Raw genomic sequence first — 26,144 nt, forward strand, 5'->3', positions numbered from 1 at the left:
CAGACAACCAAGAGAAGGAGCAACTGTTGGTTCCTCAGTCATATTGGAAAACCTTGATCCAACTGGCACACGATCATACTACAGGGGGTCACTTAGCTGAAAATATGACGGGAAAGAGGGTGTTACAGAATTTCTACTGGCCTGGGATTTATGCTGAAATAGCTAAATATTGCCAAGAATGTGTCATATGTCAGAAAACGAGCAATCATATCCCGGCTCGGGTACCCCTGAAAAGAATGCCTTTGATCAAGGAGCCCTTTCAAATGATAGGTATAGACATAGTCGGTCCGTTAGAATCCTCCAGTAGAGGATTTCGGTTCCTCCTGGTCATAGTGGACTACGCCACCAGATATCCCGAGGCTTTTCCTCTAAGAGGTATCTCTGCCAGACAAGTGTGTGATGTACTGTTACCATTCTTTGCTAGAGTGGGAATACCCCTTGAGATAGTGACAGACCAAGGGAGTAATTTCATGTCGGTAGTAATGAAAGAGGTGTGCAAAACCTTGGGTATACACCACTTGAGAACCTCAGTGTATCACCCCCCAGACAGATGGGTTAGTGGAGAGGTACAACAAGACTATCAAACAGATGATAAAGAGAGCCACCAGCCCTACCGGTTTGGGATGGGATCGGGTATTGCCATGGGTTTTAATGATACTCAGAGATACCCCTCAGTCCTCTACAGGTTACTCCCCTTTCGAGTTGTTATTCGGAAGACAATCCAAATAGGTGTTACAGATCCTAAAAGATAAATGGGAGCAACAAGAAGAAACGTCCCTCACCGAATATGTTCAGGACCTAAGAGAACAGCTGGGAAAACTGAGGGATTTTGCTCAGGAAAACTTGGGTAGAGCACAAGAAAAACAAGAGAAGTACTATGATCAGGGAAGCAGACCTAGATCCCTGAAGATGGGGGACAAGGTACTGGTGCTACTACCGACCCACACAAACAAAATGCTGGCTCAATGGCCCGGGCCATATCAGATAACAAAAATATTAGGACCCGTGAACTATGAGGTGGAACAACCAGAACGTAAAAACAAGTATCAGAATTATCACATCAATTTACTCAAGTTGTGGAAGGAAGGAACCCAAAGTGTGCTGTGTTCAGCCTTATCCGACACGTCTGTCCCAGAACAATTAATCCCAAACCATCCTTGTGGTATACGAGAAGTGCAGTTGGGGGAGCAACTAAGTGAGTCCCAAAAAGCTGAGTTGTTCTCTACTCTAAACCCGATATCCGAGACCTTTTCTAGCATACCAGGACGGACCCATTTGGCTATGCATTCAATACCTACAGAGGAGGGAAAAACGGTACGCCTCAGACCATACCGGATTCCAGAAGCAAAAAGGGGAGAGATTGCCAAGGAGATGGAGAACATGTTAGAATTGGGAACCATTGTGCCTTCAAAAAGCGTCTGGTGTTCCCCTATAGTATTAGTTCCCAAACCGGATGGCACCACCCGGTTCTGCATGGACTTTAGGCAACTAAATGCTATTTCCCGCTATGAGGCGTATCCGATGCCCAGAATTGATGAGCTCATAGAAAAACTGGGTTCAGCCACATACCTAAGCACACTGGATTTAACAAAGGGATATTGGCAGATTCCCCTCAACCCAGTCGACCAAGAGAAAACCGCATTTGCCACACCACAGGGTCTTTTCCAATTTACAGTCTTGCCTTTTGGGCTACATGGGGCCCCAGCAACCTTCCAAACCCTATTGGACAAAATACTGAGGCCTCATGATCAGTATGCAGCTGCATACTTAGACGATATGGTAATATTCAGCAAAACATGGAAATAACATTTGGCACACTTAACCCAAGTAATAATGGCATTGAAAGAAGCCGGGTTACACATTAACCCGAAAAAATCAAAATTGGCAGCCAATACCACAAAATATCTGGGGTATGAAGTAGGGGGCGGAATGGTAACCCCACTGTTAGATAAAATCCAAGCCTTGCAAAAGCTAAAAATGCCTGAAACCCGAAAAGAAATTAGAGCCTTCCTAGGATTTGTAGGGTACTACAGGAGATTCCTGCCTCATTTTTCTACCATAGCAGCCCCACTTACGGACTTACTAAAAACAAATAGACCCCTACATATATCCCATGAAGCAAAACAGGCATTCCAGACATTAATACAAATGATTTCCTCCAAACCAGTTATCCATTGCCTGGATTTCGGCCAAGAGTTTTACTTACAAACTGATGCCTCGGGATGTGGTCTAGGAGGGGTACTCTGACAGGGTACCAAACAAAACCTGTGTCCCATTGCATTCATCAGTAGGAAGCTACTTCCACACGAGCTTCTGTATTCAACCCTTGAAAAAGAATGCCTGGCAATTAAATGGGCAGTAGAGTCCCTCAGATACTACCTATTGGGGAGGAGGTTTACCATCTTCACAGATCACGCACCACTGAAATGGTTGGCAACACAAAAAGACTCCAACCATAGAGTACTACGGTGGTTCTTAACTCTACAACCATATCACTTCATAACAGTTCACAAACCTAGAAGGTATCAATGTGTGGCGGACTATTTATCCAGAGCATTGGACATGCCCGAACGGCATGGGTCTTCGTGAGGAGTATGTGATAGAGAACCTGTAGCAGCAGACAGATTATCGGGAAATGATAAAGAACAAAACGGTACAAAGGGGCAGACCTCACACATCACAGCAGGCGGAATGATTGCTACAGTAACGTCACGGACTACAACTCCCAGAATGCCTCAACATATGCATTTTTTTAAATAAAAGCCAACAACGGGGAAAAGAAAATAGGGAAAGAAGGCGAGAATCCACATTTCCTTATATGAATAGACTCTCCCAGTTAAGGGTGAAAACTAACGCTGATTCCGCGGGTATGAAGCAGGAAGGAGGGGAATTAGCATCGGCTGTACTACGCCCAGACGCAGCACCTGTGATTAATTGGTGGGGAGGAGGAGGAGGGGCACACAGGTTTAAAGCTGGACTAAACGCCTCAACGTGTGTCTCATTTTGCAGGAGTGGAAGGCGACGGCCGGCGTGTATTCCGAGTGGGAAGAGACCAGCTCACAACATCGGTGGGTTTATTAGAGGAAGAAGGGAACGCCGCAGGACGAACCCTTATCGAGACGGCAGGCAACACTGTGTGCGGAGCAGAGCACAGTCACCACGAGAGGGACTGTTCACAAGGTGATAAAAAAAGTTTTGAGTTTGTCCTTTCACTTCAAGGACGGCAAGAATACTGGAGGAACTTTACATGCCAGATCGCAATCAAAGGCTAGATCTCTCCCTACCGCGGGTGCTCAGACGAGTGTGTGAAGGAAACCGCTCAGCACGGCACGAACGAAGGTGCTAACAGAGGACTTTAAGCCGTGAGGTCACGGTATAAACTGAGGGGGGGAAAAGTGGAAATAGTTGAATGGCCGTGACGAACTGCCGGTTTAAACACACCGATCCATTGTATTCCTTCATGGTATGATATAGTTTTCTTGGAGGTAAACCTGAACCTATGATTACGGTCACATTCTGAAAAAGGAATTTTGAGAAGCCTGGTTGGCACTTTAATTTCGAATTGAGACTTTTTGCATAACCTCCCTTTTTGCAACTTGAAGTGCTATAAAAAAATAAATATCATTTGTCAAAATCCTCTGGTGTCTCCGGCTCACTACTTAACACTGCGTTGGGCCTGAGGAGAACGCCTGGCTGGGGGGTGTAAAAACCAGCAATGTTTACATAGAGTGATGTGGAGTGAGCGGGAGAATGTAGATATGAGAACAGTTATACCGAATGGTGTCATAGTATCTCTGTGTTCTAGTTGAGTGGTGGTGTAAGGGAGAGAGTAAGCGTGGGGTGTGGTATGATGTAGGTTTTTCAAATGTTCCCTTCATTCCAAGGCAAAATATGTATGTCACTCAGTTCCGTGCGGGTAGGTTTGTTCTATGCATTTTGTTCGCTCTACAAACCCATCTGCTCCATGCGTTCATCGGCTCTACATACTCATCAGTTCTGTACACTCATCCGCTCCACTCGTTCGTTCCACACACTCGTCCGTTCCACTCACTCGTCAGCTCCTCATACACTCGTCCACTCCAAATACTCCTCTGCTCTATACCCTCGTCCGCTCCAGACAGTCGTCCAGTCTACACCTATGTCACTGTGGGAAGAAGCTGGATATGCAGGGTGGCTACCTGGCGCAGGTGTTTATTTAGAGTTGCCTTGACCCACACCAACATGGCAGCCAAGACAGAATGTTCCCTGACAGATCCAAAGACCTGACATCCCTGGTGGTCTAGTTTTAACAGGGTGCGGCCTGAGGCTGTAAAACCATGCCCCAGACCACACCCTGTGCTTAGCATTTCTTCTGCTACCTGCCAGATCATTGTAATGCTTACAACTCCTGTTTCCACGTGTACGGAGACTGTAGCTTACCGGTGCATGCCTGAACTCACCTGCAGCCGTATTCATCCGCAGATTTCACTGTCAGAGTTCTGCTTCAGCCTCCGTCTTGACACTCAATTGAAATCGTAGCCGATCGAGGTCCGCAGCAATCGAAGCTCCTGGAAACACGAAAAACACAGTAAGAGACTGAAGTTTATTTCTGATCCCCACCTGAGTTTTCCATTTAAAAAAAACTTACCCGAACAAGTGATCAGGCACTTCTTTCATTCTTCACGCTGCGGCCAATCCGAAAAGACAATATTTTGCAAGATCCGCACCTGTGGAAAGGAAGAGAAAGAGACTTGTTAATGCGCACCACGCCACCGGACTAGAACTAGAACTAACAGTACGAAACAAGCCGCGCTCCACACCGCAAGCTGCTAAAACTACTGGAAAGACAAAGCAGCCTTGTATAAGACTTACCTCCATATCTTCGGCATCCAGTGCGTCGCAGCCGGCCTGGACCACTACTCAGTGAAGCAACTGGAGTCAGATGCTTACCAGATACCTTCAGCCCACCTTCATCCAAATACGGTGAGCACAACCTCCAGCATGCCTAAGGGAGACATAAAGGGGAGGTGGGGGTGGCTAACTGGGAGACACATGTTGAATATCTTCATTTACTTACCCCTAGGTCTTCACCCAGACCTCCTTCACACATCCTACCTGAGACTGAGTTCTACCGGGTCCCTCCCAACCTCACTGTTCACCTAGGCTTTGGTTCTTCAGGGGATCAGTGGGGGAAGGAGTGGCTTGGGTATTCACCATAGCATGGTTATCCAGTGGTGCAACGCTTCGGAGCAGTCCTGACCAGGCACTCCGGCAGGGCACCAGAGGTAAGTGTTCTAACCTTAAAGTGCATGATGGTCGCCTTCGAGGAGGTGTTGCCTCCTCCTACCATGTCTCATTTGCATGCAGGGAGGTTCCTCAGGCTGGAGTTGGTTTTAGCCCTTTAAACTGCTTTGTTCCTACATTGATGGGCTCCCTTGCCTTAGTCAAGGAAGGATGGGACGCTCTCGCTCCAATAACAGACTACATGGATTATGTTCTAGGCCTTATGAAGAGGTTGGGAAAGATGATACCCACAGCATCTCAGAACCTATGACAAGACACGCTCTCATCAAATCGTGGTCTGATCAGAACGACTCCCATATTGTATTAAACCAAGGCAAGAAGGTTTGGAAATGGAGGCTAACATGCCTCTAAGATCCACAACCCTGGAGTTTGCAAAGGAGAATGCCCACAAATGATGTTTGTGTGTGTTGGGCTGCTCTGGTTGGCCGGCTCTCAAAGCTTGAATGGACCATATTTCTATAATTGGTGATTATAGTTGCCCTCTACCCTCAGATTTGGCATAAAATCTGACATTGTGCCAGGAACTTTGTCATCTGCTGGGATTTGATCCTGAAGTGTCCAACGGAGAAGTCGGACCTGAGGATGACCAGTGAAGCTCTGCACCAGCATCTTTTAGGTCTCTGAAAATCCGACGAGAAAGTTCTGCCTCTATACCACGAAAAATCGTGCCTGGTGTCCTTTACATTCAATCCAGTGGGACAACAGGATCCATTCTTCAGGAGGTATTTTCATGGCTCTTCACCTCTATGTACTTGCCTGTACGGCTGCGCCTCGGACACTGAGCACTGCACCCTCTTGCTATCTTGTCATAGCTGTCGCCTCTACTGGACCTCTTACTCAATTGTACATACGAGTAGTGAGACCCGAGTACCATATTTAGAGACTCCCAGTGGCATGTCCTGCTGACCTTTTTCTGTATGGTGACCTTTGCACCAAAGGGTCCCCTTTTCTGGGTCTCTTATCTACTTTCCCTGAATCACTATTCCACTGCCTGCAATTCATCAGAGGAGTCCCGCTGACCTTGGCTCAGCAGCCAGGTTTGCTCCTCCAGGGTCAGGCTCACTGGCTGTGAACCAAGACTGCTCCCACTCCTGCTCCAAGGATTACCCCTGCACGCTCTTCCCTGGGATATTACTGACTGCTTTTCTTCATCTGAATCTTCTGTTTTGTTCCATCTGTTTGTGGCTGTGGGGCTTCAGTGCTGGCTCCAGTGCTAGCCCGTCCGGAACCAAACTGTAACCTTTCCTGATGGAGGCATTAATCTTCTAGGCAAGCTGCCATCCTCAGTTTTGGTGAGTCCTTTAATCCCTCCTGGGGTCGTCTACGGTTGGGCTCCAATTCTTCACTCGCTATTGACATTGGATTCTTGCGGAGTAAGAAATGGTTTACTGTGTGTATGTGTAGAATGGAGGTAGTGAGTAACTTTTTAATGCCTGAATACTAGCTTGCAACTTTTTGCCCACTTGTTCTATGGGTTTGAAGGCCTTGAGGGCACAGTGTGCAAACCCTTTACTTACACCATAAGAGAACATTGGTGCATTGCTTCATATGGACCCATATTCGTAATATTGGGATTTGCTGAGCAGAGGCGGGTGGGTGATTGTGTTTCAAAGGCTTGTGGACCTTACATAATAATCCATTTGGCTTTCTAAGTTTGTATTCCGCTTCTATGAAGGTATTGTAGATTTTGCTTACTTTAGTATTTTGTAGTTAATTCATATGCACAACCTAATTGTGTACAGAATATATTTGTATTGATATCATAAGGGTGTAGAAGTCATACTCGGACACAAGGGTGGCATGATTTTGGGTAAAGACTTTTAATAAAGGAAAGGGTTGGAAAAATACTGCATGTCCCTAAAATTAAGAGGTGTTTCCCTGCCTCTAAAGAAAATAATGAAAATGCCAGGAAGTCGAAAACTAAAAGATTGTCAGTCACTGTTAAATACGTCTGCCCTTAACACTAGTATACTACCAGAACAGTGCAAGGAATGTCTTTACTTCAATTAAACAGCGTTCTTTGTGTTCTCAGTAAACAGAAAAGTCTCCAGGTTTGCTGAAAAAACATGGAGCAAAATGTTAAAAAATGGCAAGGGCCAAAGCTGGGGAGTGATGCCCCTTTTGCCCTAGGTTTATTCTTTCAAGACACTGGATAACACACAAAGAATTGGCCCTTGTATCCCTAGTTCTTCAATCTCACTAACTTGGCATACTCTTCCACCAAGTATAGGTTTCGCTTGATCAATTCCGGAGTCTTTGTTCCCCTGCTTTTCAATGTTCTAATTGTGAGCGAGCCCCGACTCGCAAAGGTGTTCCTTATAAAAAGTCCCTTCTACTGGGTCCAAGTCCCTTCTGGCTTTAGACCTGGTTTCTGATAAGGGTGCAGGCCCCAGACTCACACAGGTTCGTTGCCACTTGGTTCACTCTCCTACCAAGTATGCAACTCTTTTTCAATCTCTCTTGGGTGCCAGACCCTCTTCTTCCAACTCGTAAATTCACCCTTAAGCTTCCCCGGTCCTCCAATATGTTCTGATAAACCTGCGTACCTATTTTCTCTTTTGACTGGTACCAGCATTTCCCCAGCTCTTGTGTTGCTCGTGGAGGCTCGGGCAGCTCCCTAGTGAATGGCAGGGTTTGCAGCGGTACCAGAGGCGTCTTTCTCCGGTTGCACATCCTGCCTTGCAAGCAGCTCACGGGTGCCGGGTTCGCCTGCATGGAGTATCGGCAACCACTGTTGCGGAGAATTCTCTGTATAGGCTAATTTCCCAAACCTAGTGAGTCCCCCAGCAGCTTTGCTGGATTTTTGGGGTTTATCTTTTTCTCCTGCTAAGAGTGAGACTCTTTTTCTCCCACTATTAGGCATAATTTGAGAATGTCCTTTGACTTTGTAATGTGTTTTATGGGCTATGGGGTCTTTTACTCCATAGGACTTCATGTGTTTTTGGGATGTGTGTTACACAGCACCCTCAGTGTAGTAATACAGGGGTGTCATAGTGACCCCCAAACATAGACTCCATACCCTGGGACTCACTACTGTCTCCCAGGGCATGTGTAGTCACCATTGAATTTACTAGTCTTAAATTGTGAAAAGAACCAGTACAAACCATCATATTGTGGAAGTACTGGTAGGGGTAATCAGATTGACCCCGGGTCTGTTTTTCGAGGGGGCACTGTGCAGTCCCTCCTCGTCGAGTTTCTGGCTGGTGGCAGTGGTTACCACGCGAAATATTCCACCGGAATATTTCCTATGGGATTTTCCCATTCATTTCATACGCACAACTTTTTTTGGTGCAATGTTAAAGATACCGCCTTGTTATTTAATATTTATTCCCCGGTTGGGTCTTTTTGTCAGGACTCGGTTTTAAAATGGAATTAGTGTTTGCCTCTGTAACTCCAACCCAAGTCGAGCCCTTTGTTCCACTTTTGGCAGGCTTCTGCACAGAAGCCTCCAAAAGTGGTGCCACTCTGTCTGGATCTACAGGATGTGTGGGAGGGGGGAATAGGCACCCTGGACTGAGTTGCCTCGGCAACTCAAGTCGCACTCTTGTGCGATTGGCCCAGTGGTGAGCCGCCCGGCTCACCACTTAGCATGTTTGAGTGACAGCTAGGACTGATGAATGGGGGTTTTCTGCATAAAAGCAGGGCTTTGGGGACTGGAACTTCAGAATTCACCACAGGACCTAAAGAATCCGAAGAGGGAGAAGCTGAGCCGACCGGCAATGACGACACCAGCGGTGGAGCCCTGCTGAACCGACTCACCACTTCCCAACGACAGAGAAGATCTTCTTCCTGGAGAGTCTTCTTTCTTTGAACTGGTGGGGTTAACCAGTTTGCCCTCTTTTCACCTTCCTGGATCGTCTCGTGGTCGAATCGCCCGTGCCAAGCACCCCGGCGGCCAGATAGCCACGCTTCACCACTACCGTAAATAAAAGGGTAGTACCTTTTAACCGGGAAACTCCGTGGCTGTTTTCTTCCCTGGCAGTGCAACGACCTTCAGCTTTCCTCCACGTTGAGATCTTCTCTTCCCCTGGACGAAGCACCAACTTGCACCCGCTGCCAGGAACAACTGCCCCCGCTGGTGCTTTCTCACCATTTCAGGTACTGTGTCCCGCCTGGTCTCCCTTGCAACAGACTGTTCAAGGTGTCCCGTAAATCCTTGACTCTCTATCCTGGGGTGACCTGGGACCTATTAACTAACTTTTCCGAACTGATCCAACTCCTTTTTGAACTATCTGCAAAGACTTTTAAAGTGTACTTCAACTGTGTGATCTTGGGCACATTCCGCCTTGCTCTCTCCAAGAGTGGGCCTGGCCTATGAACTTTCTTTCTCTACAGTAGACTCTGCCTTTCTTGACTTGCTGTGGTTCTTTTAAAAGTGTTGGTATTGTATGTTTTCATATTTCGGCCTTTTCCCCTCACCTTTTTAAATAATTATTGGAGTGCCATCTTGGTTAAGCGCTCACCTCTGTATTTGATAATAAGTGGTGTTCTTTTCCTAAGACTTGTCGAATAATTAATCAGGGAGGTGTATATATTTCTAGTGACTGTGTTTGAACTTGCTTGACATATTAGTGCCAGTGTATTTTTACAAGTGTGTTTTTAAATAAAAAATTATATACTTTTATACCAAAGCTCTGGTCAGTGTTTGCTTGTGCTACTGTATTTTTGTACCTAATGTGTATACTCTATATACTGCCTAACTCTTCTTGAGAGAAGTCTGACTGCTCAGCCACAGCTACCAGGTAAATCTGGGTTGTGCAGACTGCTACCAATTGGGTTTACTGCCAACACCTGTAGTCTTAAGCTTTTTGCAGTGGTCCCTAAGGCAACTGCACAGGTTTCTGCCTAACAACCACCCTGTTGGTCCTTCCTGCTCGGACCTTTGTCAGGCTTTCCTTCGCCTCGCTTTGTGGCTTCCCGGTTGGCTTTTCTGACCTCCTGGTGCAGGCATCCTGCTGTTCCTCCTCGGAGGATCGTTCTCTCTGATCTCCACAGCTGAGCTCCATTTGAACTCCCACGCCGGCCAGCTGTGTTCAATCAGGCACTTGACATTGCGAAAAAGACTAGACCACTCACTTTGTTTCCTCTGAGTGATCTTCTTCCCTGTACTGGTTTTCCCTTCTGAGGCACGATACAGTATTCTTTAATAGGTGCAGGTTTTCAAGTACATTAGCGTCACTAACCTTGCAACAGATTATATTGGTTCTGCCCAAAAGGTAGGGGGAAGGATTTGGTATCTGAGAAGGGACTGGGTTTAACAAGGCAGAAGAATACTGTGTTGTCTGAGAACAGTCGTCCCCAATTCCATAGGGGGCTTCCCTCACCATGTGATCCTCCCCCAGTGTGCCACCCCGAGGGGCATTATTGTACTGTGGATGCACTGCCCTGGCCCCCTGGAAAATGTCTACCCCAATGGAAGAAGGGGTGATATCCTCAGATTCGTCACATACATTTCCTCTTTTGCTGCTGGTTTCTTCATCTCCAATCGACGAGCTGGACAAAGTCTACATTACCTTGCTCTTTACCTTACTCTACATGGAAGCAGAATGGCTGGAGATCAAGGAACTAGCACATAATTCTGGGGTTACTGTCTTTATGGAGGCTCATCCAAATGAGGGGCGAATGATCCATCACTAGCCTGAACTTCCTACAAGCGAGGTCATATTTTAAGTATCTCACCCCCATCTTATAGCTAAGGCATCCAATTCGATTGTCGCATACTTCTGCTCCCTTGGGAAGAGCTTCCCACTGATGTTAAGCATTGGGTGCTCTGTTCCCTCATATTTCTGGGATAAAAGTGCGCCTAGGCCAACTTTCGAGGCATCTGTTTGAAGAGTAAATTCCTTAGTGAAGTTGGGCACTTTCAATACCGGGGCACTGCAAAGGATGTGTTTTAAAGTGTTGAAACTGGCTTGCTAAGTTGTATCCCATTTAAGCTTTTTAGGTTCTGTGTTTTTTAAATGCATTGACAAGACATAAATTAGTTTTCAAAAATTGATTAGCAGAGTTTGCTAATTAAAATGTTTTTAATTAGCAAACAGACCCATTTGATTAGCAATTTCATACTAATATTGTTAATGTCACCAGAAGCAATTTGTACCAAATACATGAAATGAGCAACAATACAGCAGTTTTGCGTACTGCTGAAATAAGACATTAGTGAGAGGAGTCAGGTCTTGCAAATTCTTCAAAGTTGAGGCTAGACCTGCAGGTCAGGTAACTTAGTTTACCTATTCAACCTAAGAGAAATCCACTCTACCCATAGCAACGGAAGACAACACATTTAAAATGAGATTTCTGTAAAATGGTGCATGTCACTACAAACGCACTTTGTTTGGCACACTGCTGCCACCCAGAGGCCAGCCATGCACAGTGAAATATGTATTTGACATTTACTGCAAACAAAGTAAATGTTAACTAAACGTTTCAAACATCCCTTCATAAAATACTTGGCTGCGCGAGTGGGCGGAAAGACTTTGCGAGCCATAGATGAGTGTCTGTAAAACATAAACGGTTAGCTGCATGAATGGACACAAATAAATAGATATGATAAAAAGGCTCTGAAAACAGTTTGGCCAGCCTGAAGGAGGTAATACATGATACAATCAAAAAGCAAACCGAGTTCTAGAGGCCTAGCTACAGTGTTTTCTATTGCAATAGATCTGTAGATGTACAAACTGGATGGAACTATTGATCATTACTTTGCATAAGAATTTAGTTTGCTTTATGTATTCATTATGTAAAAGGGAAGATGGGCTAAGCAGAGTGCGATTGCGTAGCAGGCAGAGAACTGGCCAAACTAGGTGGAATATTGTAGTTTGTGGTCCTTTCACTTTCAGGGTACCTGGTATAAAACAGGGTGATAATATAGAATGTCAAGGAGTATGGGTTCAGTCATGCTTTGAGCACCAGTTGTATGCAACCTGCAGGTTACAGAACTAGGCTTGGCATCAAACGCATTTGATCATGGACATTTTCAAACGTTCACTAGTCAACGTGATGCATCTTACCCAAGAAAATGAAATATAGTTGACACTATGAAATTGAGATGCACTAACCTAAACTTTACTGTAAAGCATGGAGATGATGCAGTGGTATAGATTAATAACGAAATTAAAATAACGAAAAACGTTATAAATAACAACATATCGAATATTTTGTTTAAATGATATATGGAGTGTGGGGTAAGAGATTGAAATGAGTGGGGGGTTTAAGGCGGGTAGTAAAGCTAGGGAAACGGCTTTGGGGGACCCCCCCCCAAATTAAAAGGGAGATACTCGACATTTTTTTTATTTATAATTAGTAATGAAAGTTCATTATTTCATTAGTTATTATCACAAGGAACTGATGCAGTGTTTTACAGTATCAATACTGTAATTATGCATTATATAACAACTTACATTGTAGGCATGGATTTGCATGACTGTCTTTTTAAAAGATATAAAGTAGACATATGCTGGTCTTTGTCAGACAAGCTCTAGAAAGCTTAATAAAAGTATCATCCCGATTTACTTCTGGTTTGTAATTTTTTGAAAGAAATTCTTGCCTGACATTCCTACACATGCCTTTCTCGTTTGGTTTTGGGTACTGTGGCTTCTTGTACTGCTCTCACTTTCTCGGTTTGAGGCTGTAACAGTCCATTGCCAACAAAAAAAACAAATATTTAATAGCAGACTGGGCCAAATGGTGCTTTCTTGGGTTGGAAGTAAGACTGCCTTCTTGGAGCCCTGGTAACCTGGTAGAGGTGTAGTACATGCCCCTCCCAGGTATTACTGTGAATATCTATGTAATTGAAGTAGGCCCTGCAAATCCAGAGAACTGTCTTAGGACTTGATCCATTAATCTCTGAAAGGTTGCGGGTGCCCCATGAAGACAAAATGGGAGCACTTTGAGTTGAGATGGTCTCACAGGAGTGGAGAAGACAGTCTTTTCTCGGTCAGAAGGATTTACTGGCACTTGCCAATAGCCCTTAGTAAGATCAATCGTGGAGAGGAACTTTGCAGATCCCAGTCGATCAATAAGTTTGTCCATCCTAGCCATAGGATAGTTGTGTAACTGGGATAGTGCATTTGACTTTCTAAAATGAATACAAAATCTCCAGGATTGCTCCGGTTTTGCCACCAGGACCATTTGTGAGCACCAGGGACTTTGTGATGGCTCTATAATATTTGAGGCCAACATTTGCTCCACTTCCTGCCAGACAATCTCTCTACGTACCTCTGGAATCCAGTAAGGTTTTAAATTAACAACTTTATCAGGAGGGGTACGCATATAATAAAAATACCCTCTACCCTCCTGGGTTCACTGATAAACACATCAGGGAATTACGTTAGTAGATTTTGTATATCGTGTTTATTACTGGGTGGTAAATCAAAAGGAAGTAAACTGATTTCTTCTGCTTCATCAGTCGGGAGATTGCCCATCACCACTGTAGTTGTCTCAGCTGGGTCCTTCCTCCATTCTTTTAGTGGGTTGATTTGATACACCCAAGGTTTGGCCCGTCATTCTGGTTGTGCTATTCTATAATTACAGGGTTCCATTTTTTTCTAATAATAATAATATTAATAAGAAGAATTATTATTATCATTACTGGGCAACAATGGTGTTGTCATAATTAGCTTTCTGTTTTTCTTGGGATTTATCTAGGTGAGTGTGAGCTATGAACCTCACTACGACCATGTGTTCCTTTAAACGTTGTGCTGGTCTGACACAAAGGTAACATGGCCTGCTCCTGTTCTCCCCATGTTTCCCTAAGCATATCAAGGGTCCTGTCCGTACAATAGTTTGAATGGAGAGAATCCTAGAGAAGCTTCAGGGGTTTTAAGGATAGCAAATAGGGCCCAGGGGTCAGCTTTTTAAGAACCGTCTTTAGCGTCTTATTTAATCATTCCACTAGCTCTTCGGGTTGTAGGTGATTAACCAGAGTTCTAAGAGTCTTAATTTGTAGAACTTCTTTTACCTCGTCCACCAGCCGATTCATGAAAGTCATTCCCTGATAATAATATATGATTATTTATATAGCGCCTATACACAATGTGTTTCAAAGCACTTCAAGGCAAGGGAGGGAACAAGGGAAAATACAATGACATTCTTACGGGCCATGAACAGTGAGGATGTGAAATTAACTATCGTACTCGGCCTGATGTCATTTCAGATAGCGCAAGAGCTAAGACATATCTAAGGAAGGGATGGGGAGAGTGGGAAGGAAATAGAAACAGACAGGCGACTACCATACTAGGCCTGCTGACATTTCTGGTAGAGCCGGACAAAAACAAAAGGTGAGGAAGAGGGTTGTAGAAAGGGAGGGGAGGAACAAAACAAGCGACTATCGGACTAGGCCTGATGACATTTCAGATTGTGCTGTGGGGGGAGGAGGAAAATAAAACAGGTAAGGGGAGATGGAGGTGACAAACGAGGTTGCTATCATACTAGGTCCATGGACAATTCTGATAGAGTAAGTGCAAAGAAGAAAGTAAGGAGAGGAAATGGGAAAAGGGAGAAAAGGAGAGGAGGAGAGAACAAGAGAGTATGCAGTCAAAAAGAGTGGAGAAGCAAGAGGGGAGAGTGAATACAGTCAGTAGTAGCACATAATGCTGTCAGCCAGGATACAAGAAGAAGATGGGAACAGCATGATTCAATGCCACCATGAGTACAAGATGCAAAGGAAGCCCAGCATGAGAGTTGAGAAAGAATGACGCACAGTGAATCCATGAAGTCTATAAAAGTCAAATCTGGCATTGGCTACAAGACGGTGATGATGAAGCCAGAATGTATCGGGACAGACTCCTGCAGAAGTAGGCTGGAGGGGGGGAGGGGAGAGGGGGAGCCAGGTAGAAGAATCAAGCAAAACAGGCAACACCTGTGTGCGAGAAGGGTGGGGGCGCCAAGGGTACATCACGGGTGGACCAAAGGGTGGGGGTAGGGGTTGGCTGGTGGTTATAAAGCAACAGGGGGGGGGGCTAATCTGCCATCTATCAGTAAGGATCTCTTTGGGAAATCCTACTTGGGACAAAAAGGGAAGTGGGTGCTTTAGAATTTGTCGTGTTGGACCTCATAGGGAAAGCTTCTGGTTCCCTAGCTTGGAAGATTCTAAAGGGCAAACAATGTCCATCCCTATACATGAAAAAGGAGGATCAATAATAGGGAGGCCTTGCAAAGGAACTGAAGTTGGGACATGAGAGCTGTTTTTTTTTACATAATGGGCAAGTGAATACAATGTTTTTACCTTTGCATAAACCCCATGCCAGTAAAAACGATTAAATATTTGTTTTAGCAGCCCCCAAATGTCCTGCTGTAAGATTGGCATGGGCAATTTCTAGGACCATTTCTCTATGCCTGCGTGGTACCACAGTTTAGTAGTGAGACAGCATCTGGTCCGCCATCACCCCTATGTAGTCCATGCCCAAGGCAAAAAGAATTGTCCCTCCCCCCCCCCTTCCTTCTTCAATAATGACCTTGAGTAGGGCTTTCGCTTGTACTTGATAGTTGTGCTGAGTGAAGGCTAATTCGGGAATAATTTCAGCATCCATTTCATGAGCTGGGGCCTTCTTTACCTCGGAGGCAACCAAAGGCTGTAGATCTGTTTCCCCAAATCCTTTTGTTCCTTTCTGTGTCTTGTAATTCGGTTTTCTCTATTCACCCGTGGAACAGGGCCTTCTCCAAGATACCTTGTGACACTTTCTCCCTGGGTTGGACATGATGGGTTTATTTGCCACTGTTCTGTCAGAATATTTTGACAACCTGTCTATATTCTGGGTCTATTACCCCGGCCATTAAATCCAGGCCAGATTTCCAGGCCAATCCTGACTTCGAAGTTAACCTGATCCAAGTCCCAGGAGGGGGGAGTCCATACTAAATCTGTCAGTATTAGTTGTCTTTCACCAGGTTCTGCTACTGGTCAGGTCAAATCCTATGGATTATTTAGTATCCACTGTGGAGTTACTAGCACACTTAGTAGGTTTGATAACATTAAGGTTCCCCCAGTTTGTGTCAACCAGGTCAGATGCCATTCCTGACACCATATGTAATGGTACAGAAGTCGGACTCAGACACAAGGGTGGCATGATTTTGGGTAAAGACGTTTATTAAAGGAAAATGGACTAGAAAAATACCTCTGTCCCTAAAAATTAAGAGGGGTTTCTCTGCCTCTAAAAGAACTAATGAAAATGTCAGGCAATCAGAAACTAAAGAATTGTCAGTCCCTGTCGTGTCCAAAGAAAACCTACTTCTCACAATATACTACTATAACTGTGCAAGGCATATCTTTACTTCAAATGCAGTGTTCTTGGTGTTCTCAGTAAACAGAAACGTCTCTAGGTTCGCTGGTAGTAACTTGATGCAAAATAATGTTAGTACCAAAGCTGGGGTAATGCTCCTTTCTCCTAGGTTTATTATTCTTCCAAGACACTGGATAACACACAGAGAATTGTCCCTTGGCTTACTAGTCTTTCCATCTAAGTATTTTCATTGAATAGATTTTCCATTGAATTTTAATCTAATGTGGTTTAATACCACTTTCCATTGAAAACCTGTATAACAATTCTTTTATTTATTTTTTAATTGGGGAGGGGGGAGGTCCACGTCCAACTTTAACCATTTAACCCTTTAACCCAAATACACATACATACATTTTCGATGGAAAATCTTTCAATTAAAACACTGTAACCCATCCCTTGTATTCCCAGTTCTTCAATCTCACTAATTTGCCATACTCTTCTACTAAGTATAGGTTTCGCTTTATCAATTCCAAAGTCTTTGTTCCCCTGGTTTTCAATCTTCTAAATGGGAGTGAGCCCTCACTCGCAAAGGTGATCCTTATAAAAAGTCTCTTCTGTTGGGTCCCAGTCCCTTCTGGCTTTAGACTTGGTTTCTGATATGGGTGCAGGCCCCAGACTTGCACAGGTTTGTTGCCCCTTGGTTCACTCTCCTACCAAGTATGCAACTCTTTCAGTCTCACTCAGGTCCCAGACCCTCTTCTTGCAACTCTTTTATATTCACCCTTGAGCTTCCCTGGACCTTCAACACATTCTAGTAAACCTGTGTACCTGTTCTCTCTTTTGACCGGTACCAGCATTTCCCCAGCTCTTGTGTTGCTCATTGAGGCTCCGGCAGCTTCCTGGTGAATGTCGGGGTTTGCAGCGGTTCTGCAGGCGTCCCTTTCTCTGGTTGCATGTCTTGCCTTGCAAGTGGCTAGCAGGGGCCGGGGTCACCTGGAGTTAAGTATCAGCAACCACTCAGTCGATCCTTCCTGCTCAGACCTTCAGGCTTCCCTGCCCCTCGCTTTGTGGCTTCCTGTTCGGCTTCTCTCTGCCTTGTCTGGTACAGGCGTCCCGCTTTTCCGCCTCAGAGGATCGTTCTTTCTGAGCTTCACAGCTGCGCTCCTTTTGAACTCACGCGCCAGCCTGCTGTTTTCAGTCAGGCGCTTGACATTGTGAAAAAGACTAGAGCAATCATTTTGTTTCCTCTGAGTGATCTTCATCCCAGTACTGGTTTTCCCTTCTGAGGCAGGACACTCCGTATTATCTAATAGGTGCAGGTTTTCAAGTCTATTAGTCACCAACCTTGCAACAGAGTATATTGGTTCTGTCTGAAAAAGGAGGTGGAGGGATTTGGTATCTGAGAGGCAGAAGAATATTGCATTCTCTGCGAAAAATCATCCCCAATTTCATAGGGGGCTTCCCTCCACATTCAATCCTCCCTTGGTGCACCACCCCCAGGGGGTTTATTGTCCTGTGGACACACTTCCCTGGCCCCATGGGAAAGGGCTTCCCCGCACCACACAGGTAAGAAAGGACGATATCCTCAGATTTGTCAGAATATATTGAGTTATAATCAAAAGTATTTACTGTACTCTTGATTAAGAGCTGCTTTGACTGCCTGTGCCATTCCACCACTAGGAGAGGCAGGAACCAATTAAGTAAGTATCCTGAAGCCAAGTAGTAGAGCGATGTATCTGGGCGCTAGAAATGGAGCCTAAGAAAAATCACCCTAACAATGCATTTCTTTCTTCATGCAACAGGTAATGTGATGAGCAAACCTGATGTGATGTTCAAAGTAAATAACGAGGCACCTGTAGCTCCGAACCATCCGCAGGACCCGGAAGGAAGGGAAGGAAATGGATGCACGGGCACAGGTGAGGAGGATTTACTTTTATTTGTTCATGTTTTTGTTTGGTTTAATACAAACGTTTCACAAACAATACAATTACAATACAAATACAAGTTATATTCAAAATAATCGGCAAGAGGAAGGGCTCTGAATAACGTTATCCTGATTCAAAAGTTTGTTTAAACACACCTGTGATCCATATAAATGCCCAAACTCAGTGATTTCGTTAGAAGAAATGATGTGCAACTTTCTCCTAACAGCTATGTTGTGGTGAAGACCCTGCAATTCTTACCTGAAAGGGTCACCATGATCACTTTGCTGTCTATCATTTTCTTGTGTAATGGCACTGAAATAGTAAGGGCCTTTCCTTACATGTAACAACATTCAAATGAAATTGTCTTCTTTACCCTTAGCCCTACAACACCCAGGTCACACCTCTGTGAACTATGTGCCCCAAACTCACCTCCCCATAGACAACGCTCTTTAACGTACATTCTACACCCATCCACATAAGAGCGAAGCATTCTTGTACTGTTCCTTTTTGCGGCTTGCAACTATACCCAACTCTTTGCGATGCAGGCCTCGAAGCACCAACAGAGGAAAATGGCATCAAGTGTGTTATATAACATGCAATATGGTTACCTAATACTAATTAGGAATATACTACATAGCATGTTTAGTGTTCAGTTGAATATGGACTAGTTTGCCAACACTTCATCTGAGGGTGAGGGTTGAAGAGTGAGAGACCTAGCAAATGCGATGGAGCCTTGCATCCTCTTTTGTGGTGTGAAAGAGGTGCAGTAAGTGGATGTGGATTGAGATAGCTGAATAGTTCTTATTTAATAAAAAAAACAGGTGTTTCACAACCTAGTCCTCGGGGATCCCGTACTCGGGTGGCCAGGGAAAGGCCATCGCTTTTTGATCCAGACCCTGGGGTGGACAAGCGAGAGAGGACCACCTGGGTAGGGGCTCCTCTGGGAGTGGGGGAGAAGCACCCAATGGTGAGACATGGTTTCCCCCCTTTTCCCACAACCCATCTAACCCCTGTCCCTGCTTATTTTATGGGAAACTACAGCTCCTATAATTCCTCCCCAATGTATATTGACAGCAGTACTGAGCCAAGGAAGATGAGGAATGAGGTCAGAAAGATTACCTCCACTGACTTGCATTGGCTCTGTCCCTGTAATGAGGCCAAGCAGAGTCAGGCACGTAGTCCTAACAATACACACCTGCCGCTTGTTAGCACTCCCTGTGAGGATAAAAGGTGGCGCGCACAGGCACATGCCTAGCAAGGCTGGGTCCGCGAAGGAACAGCTATTTTGGGGCTAATGCAAACCATGCTGTGGCAGTTGGAAAGCCAACAGGCTGATCAGCAGTTGCAAGGATTGAGAGAGAGCCAGGCGAATATTCCACACTTTTCTGAAGCCGTAAGCGTTCCCAGACCCAAACAGAGTGAGTGGAGGAAAGAAACCTTCAAGTTGCCAGAAAGCAGCCCGCGACCCTCCCGGGTGAATGGCGGAGTTGGGGTGGAGCAGAGGAGGCGTTGGTAACAGCCTTGACTGCTGCTTAAATAAGATGAAAGAAAACCAATTAACACGACCAGTGAGTTATCGAAGGCAACAAAAGTCTGGTTAGTGTTAAAAGCTAAAGTAACTGTGATCTAAAAGTTGAAGGTTGCGGGTGTGATGATAAAACCCGAATGGAAAAGGACAATTGTGGAATTGTAAAAGAAAAGGATACAAAGTAAGAGTGGTCCTGCGAGTGTGAGAAACCAAAAGGTGTCTCACCCACTAGTCGCCGGGGATCTAGCATCCAAGTGGCCAGGACACGGCCATCACTTTTGGATCCAGTTCCTGTGGGGTGGACCAGTGTGGGAGGATCACCTGGTTGAGGGGGTCTTTGGGGAGTGGGTCACCGGATAGTGAGATGCCGTGTCCCCTTCCCTGTAACACATTTACCCCCATCCGACCCGGTACGATATTTAGGAACTGTACCCCTGCCCCCTTTACATCACAAACACTTTCTCAGACAGCCCACTATAAGGGAAAACAATCACCCGAGCTGTGTACCTGACATGTTCCAATAGTATGGTCATGCGAGGTCAGGCAATTATCGAAAATCACTCACACCTGACTTCCATTACACTTCCCCACACAGATAAGACTGAACATGAGAGCACACTGAGCGAGGCAAAGCACATGAGGAAACAGCAGTTTCGAGGTGGCAGCTGAGCAAGACCGCAAAACCGAAGGATCGCAAGGAGGGAAATTCCCCTGACCTTTTAGACAACAAACCTTTTACTTTCCAGAGACCCCGAGAATAAAAGGCATAAGACCAGGAAGCCACGCTGAAGAATCCTGCATTGTGTGCCGTAGTTACCCGGGGCCCTCCCGCGTCTGTAATCAAGGTGGGGAGAATCACCAGCCGCCATGGTACCGTCCTTGGCTCCAAGAAAAAAGCAGCATCAGTGAAGACCACATAGCCAGTGAGTTGGGGAGACCGGTACAAGACCGGTCTGTTTTTGTAGCCAAGGTTGCAAGCAGCAACATTGTATGCCGAGCACTGGAACAAACATTGTTAAAACATGTGTTATAAGAGACGCAAGTGAAGTTAAACTGCTGATGAGTGAGTGAACTTTAAAGCAAGCTACAATACCTTTGTCAGAGTTGTCCTGCACCGTGTGGGTGCTCAATCAAAGGTCGGTATCCAGCTGAGAAGTGACAAAATTAGATACATTTGGTCCGAGCCTGGCAGAGGGAGATCAATTGAAAGAGAATTAATAAGTGTGAATCAAAGTGGTCCTGAGACGGGTCAAGCAAAATACTGCGTAAAGTCGAAAGTCTTTGATTTTGATCAAGTCGAGAAAGTTTGGAAAAGTATGTGAATTTTGATCTGATCCCGGCAGAGGGAGACCAATTGAAGGTTTTGTGTCAAAGTGGGTCTATGCCTGGCAGAGGGGAACCCGGGGTGAACAGAAAATCACCAGAGAATTTGTACATGTGAAATCCTAGGAAGAAAGGAACTTTGATGTTTGTTGTGTTGCATCAGGCCCTCCACAATAAGAGACATTGAATGTCAAAGGGACGTTGGTACAGAAGGCCCTGATGTTGAAGTTTTGAACTGCATCCTCGTGCAAGAAGCCAGAGACTGTGCTAAGGTCGTGTGCTGCCTTGTCCCGTGCTGAAAACGTCAGGAAGGAAAGCCAACAGCTTGAATATCCCGACATATCATTTCTTGAACACTTTTCCTTTGCATAACATTGTTTCCCACATTATTTGTATTTGGCAGTAAGGATTGGTAATAGGTTTATTAGTATAGACCCTTTTATTTTGAAAGACTCAACTAGGACTGCGTTATTATTATTGATGGTCGTAGCTCACTCCCATCTTTAGATTTAGGATAAGGTAGGTGTTTTTTCAACCCAATTGAAGTTTGATAAACACCCTTGAACTGTGATCACGTGTCTTACTGTTTGATACCATGCCTTCCTTACCCAAGGCAAAGTCGTACCTTCGAAAGTCTCTGTGAAATGTTATTTATGTATTTCATTTATAAAGCACACAAACAACCCGTAGGGATTGAGGCGCTGCTGCAGGTACAAGTTAAGTAAGCATAGTTTGTCATACAGTTAGTTACAAAGCAAGTTAGGGAAGCGTAGTTTATCAGGCAGTTAGCAGGAGTTAAATCTGTAATGAGAACAGTAGCTAAGTTACAAGGAAGAGAAGTGGTATCCTGCATGATGGAGAGCAGAGTGCAGTAAAAAAAAGTACAAGTCTTAAGGGGGGAGTGGGAGGGTGAGTGGGAAGGTATCGCAGGTTAGGAGAAGAGCTGGGTTTTGAGTGCTTTGCAAAAGATCTAGTATGGTTTCTCTGCCCTGAGGGAGGGTGGGAGGTTGTTCCAAAGTTTTGCTGCGATGCAGGGGAAGCTGGCACCTCCTGCTTCGCATCTGTTGACTTAGGCACGACTAGGCACTCAGTGTAGGGAGACCTGGTGGCTCTTGAGGCGGGTGCCTTGGAGATTCTGTGTGTGAGGTACGGGGTAAGCATTTGAGGGTGATGCATTGGAGTTTTAATTCGAATACGTTGCTGTATGGGGAGCCAATGTACTTCTCTTCTAGCTTTGGAGATGTGTTCTCTTTTTGGGATGTGGAGGGCCACTCTGAGGGCATTGTTTTGGACGATTTGTAATCTTTGTATATTTCTCGCTGAGGTGCCTGCGAAGAAGACATTAGTATAGTCTATCTTGGAGACAATGAAAGTGCGTGCAATTGTGAGGCAATTCTTTTTAGTGAGTAAGTGGCTGGCTGCGTTCAGGACCTTGGTGGAATAGGCTGCAGAGGAGGCAATGGCGCTCACTTGCCTGGACATGATAAGGGATGCCTCTAGGTAGACTCGTACAGTCTTCACGGTTGATGAGACGGGAATTTGCAGTTATCTATCTTGAAGGCAGAGTACTGTTTGTCAAGGGACTTCAGGGCATTTGGAAGGCTGACAATTAGAATCTGTCTTATCGCTGTTAAGGCAAAGGTGGCTGGCTGCAATCCATGCCTGTATGGTTGAGTAGATATTGTTGAGGGAGGTGGAGTCTGCTGTGTAATTGCCTGATAGAGGGTTCAAGATTTGAGTGTCTTCGGCATAGTTGGTGTAGGCTAATGAATCGAGGCTGTTGAACAGAGGCCTTGTGAAGATATTGTAGAAAGTTGGGGCAATGCGGGACCACTGTGGAACGCCGCAGGTGATGGCAGACGTTGCGGAGTGTGCATTCTCTGAGAAGACTCTCATAACCATTCCTTACAGAAAGGATGCGATCCATGCAGTGGCAGGTTATGAAAAATTGGCGTGTGTGGTGATGTGGTGACACAGAATTGGCGGTTGACCAAGTTGAATGCCGCGGATAGCTCTAGGAGGAGGAGCAAAGCGGAGTTTCCTGCATCTCTGATCTTGTCAAGTTGATGCTTTAAATCTAGAAGGCCAGATTCTGTCCCATGGCGATTGACGCAGCCCTAGAATTTGTTTGCCTTCCAGGAAGTGCTGAACCTGCAGGTAGGCTGCACAGTGTAAGATTTTTAATAAGAATGGGACTGTGGTGATTGGCCTATAATTTGTTGGAATTGCAGGGTCAAGGGTGCAGTTTTTTTATGAGAGGGAGGACCCATGCTTCATTGAGGCTGACCGGGACGGTTCTCTTAGCGAAGGATTTATTTATGAAGGCGGTGATGACTGGGGCTAGCACATCAGCGTAGTCTTTGATAAAAGTTGCAGGGCAGATATTGCCTTTGCATTTGGTGGGTTTTAAGCTTTTATTCGAATTGAGCACTTCACTTTCAGAAAGAGTTCTGAAGCAACTGTGTGGAGGATTTGGTGAGGGGGGCGCAGCTGATATTGTTAACTATGGGATGGATCTTGAGTAGGATTTTCTGACACAACCTCTGCCCTAATAGCCCCTGTCCTCCCCAATCCAGAAACATGTCCACACACACAAGCCCCAAAGATCCCTCATTGGGCTATCAGGTCTCCCCAGCATCCCATCATTACAGTTTATATGGCATTCCTGGATTCAAGTACATAGGGCAGTGTTCACTTAACATGGAGAAAGGACTATCCGCAAGGTCTCGTGAGCAGCAGTCAAGTCTCTGTTCAAATCCCTATATAAGCCACACCCAGGCATACGGCCACACTTCACGTTACTCTGCCTGGAGGCAGCGGAATGCTCAGTGTTCCTAACCAGCCCGCAGAAGCACGTTCAAGAGGGAGCCCCTCTGCCATCAGCGGAACTTCACAGCCTCCTTACTTACCTGTTTCTCCTACGCGACGGCCCAGGCTCCTCCCCGTGGGTTCGGATTGCGACGACTCTGCAGATTCCAGCTACCGCGGCTCTTCACAGCATCCAGTCACCGCGGCTTCTCTGTTCTCGCGCCTGCTCGTCTTTGAGCGGCGTTCCGCCCTGCATTCTGCAAAGGGGGAAACGGTAAGAGGAAAAGACAAGACGCCTGTTAGGAAAGACATAGGCAACATAAGGCAATGACTCAGTAACAAGGCAAGAAGCCTGTTAAGGACATTGGCACAAGGACTCAGTAACAAGGCAAGAAGCTTGTTAAGGACATTGGCACAAGGACTCAGTGACAAGGCAAGAAGCCTGTTAAGGACATTGGCAAGAAGCTGGTTAGAAATAAGGACATTGGCAAACAAAGCCCCAAGCCTGCAGAAGAGCAAGCTGAGCCAGTAAAAACAGTGGTGCAGGAAAAACAACGCTCTCAGCAACGCAGCAACACATCCCAAGCCACAGCAGGTCTGGGCTGTGCATACATCAGTCTAGTAACTGGTGATATTGAACTATTGCGCCCCTGCTGAAGACAGAGAGCAGGACGGAGAGTTTACTTTCCAACTATTGCAGGTGAGCTTACACACAGGTGGGAGGTGTTCACAGGGGGGAAGAGAGGGAGATTTAGTTACTTCCCAGTCCCATACTCAGTCACTTGTTTCCTTGATCCCACCATAGACGCAGTCATTCTAGAGAGGACAAAAGAAGGATACCGAACAGAGGTTCCTGATACTCCTGCAGAGCTAAGGTGAGTGTAACACTTCCTGAGCGATAATTTTAGCATTCAAGGTGTTGATTTTACTTGGTAGTGCTGTCTGGATATCTGAGCACCACGATGCATCTTTGGTGAGTGACGTGGGTGGAGGGGCAGGTGCTTCAAGGTCTCTGAAGATATTGAAGATTTCTTTTACATCACAATTAGCATGACTCATTCTTGAGTTGAAGGAGTTGGATTTCGCTGCAATGGTGGCAGATTTGTAAAGTCTAGCTATTTTTCCTTAAGCCATTTTTTAGAGCGCTTGTCGGTTCCTTTAGCCATGCTAGCTGGGATTGCCGTTTCTGGGAGCGCAGTTCAAGTAGGTTGGGGGTAAACCAAGAGTGTGTCTGACTTTTTTGGGATTTGCGGTAAGCTAGGCAGGCTATGGTGTTCACTTCATTGGACAGGATGAGAGCGTAGGTGTCCACTATTGAATTGGGGTTGGATTTGAAGGGCGGCTGGAGGTCAGGGTTGTTTAGCAGGGGCAGGATGTTTTCTTTGGTGAACTTCTGTGAGCTTCTGGTATGGCAGGTGGTGGGTATGGTTTTGGGTTTGTTAGGTTGAGGAATGGAGAAATGGACGATGTAGTGATCTGACCAAGGACAAGGGGTGGTGTTACTGGTGGAGACCTGGCAGTTATGGTCAGCAATCCAATCTAAAGTGCGTCCTTTGCAATGGGTTGGCTTGGTGCTACGCTGGTAGAAGACTAGGGTGGCAAGGTCACCGGCTAGAGATGTCGCTAGCGGGTCGCTTGGGTCAGATGGGCTTAGATTGAAGTCCCATAGAAACACATGTGTATGAGCTTGATACAAATACAATATCACTATCAATAATAGGATGATTTTAGAGGAGGCTTTTAGATTATCCTGGAGAATGTTAAGGCGCCTTGACTGGAAGTTTTGAATGGGGCCGGATGGCCGGTATATAAGGTGGATGGTGATGGTACAGATGGGTGAGAGTTTACATTTGAGCGTTAAGAGGTCAGAATTGTCTTCGATTAATGTATTGCACCGGCAGAGGCAGAGGCCCCAATCCCAGAGGAGCCACAGCCTCTGGTCAGAAATGACCACCAAATCCACGTCCCCTCCCATGTCACCCCGGTCGGGGGGCGATTAACATCCTTCCTCATGGCATGGGAGGGAATAACTTCAGACCAGTGGGTCATAAAGACGGTGCC

The 26,144-nt window shown here is 45.6% G+C and overlaps 1 protein-coding gene across 2 annotated transcripts in view; it reads left to right on the forward strand.

The window, feature by feature from the left end:
* The window catches only part of LOC138491096 (zinc finger protein 33A-like), a 512,100-nt gene that overhangs the window by 115,128 nt on the left and 370,828 nt on the right, over positions 1-26,144 (forward strand). For both annotated transcript variants that reach the window (XM_069617411.1, XM_069617410.1), the window contains exon 4: positions 18,302-18,415. In XM_069617411.1, the coding sequence (XP_069473512.1) occupies positions 18,302-18,415 (114 nt within the window). The remainder of the gene's footprint in view (positions 1-18,301; positions 18,416-26,144) is intronic.

Source organism: Ambystoma mexicanum, chromosome 10 (assembly GCF_040938575.1).
Source record: "Ambystoma mexicanum isolate Mex_15411 chromosome 10, UKY_AmexF1_1, whole genome shotgun sequence".
NCBI classification, from domain to species: domain Eukaryota; kingdom Metazoa; phylum Chordata; class Amphibia; order Caudata; family Ambystomatidae; genus Ambystoma; species Ambystoma mexicanum.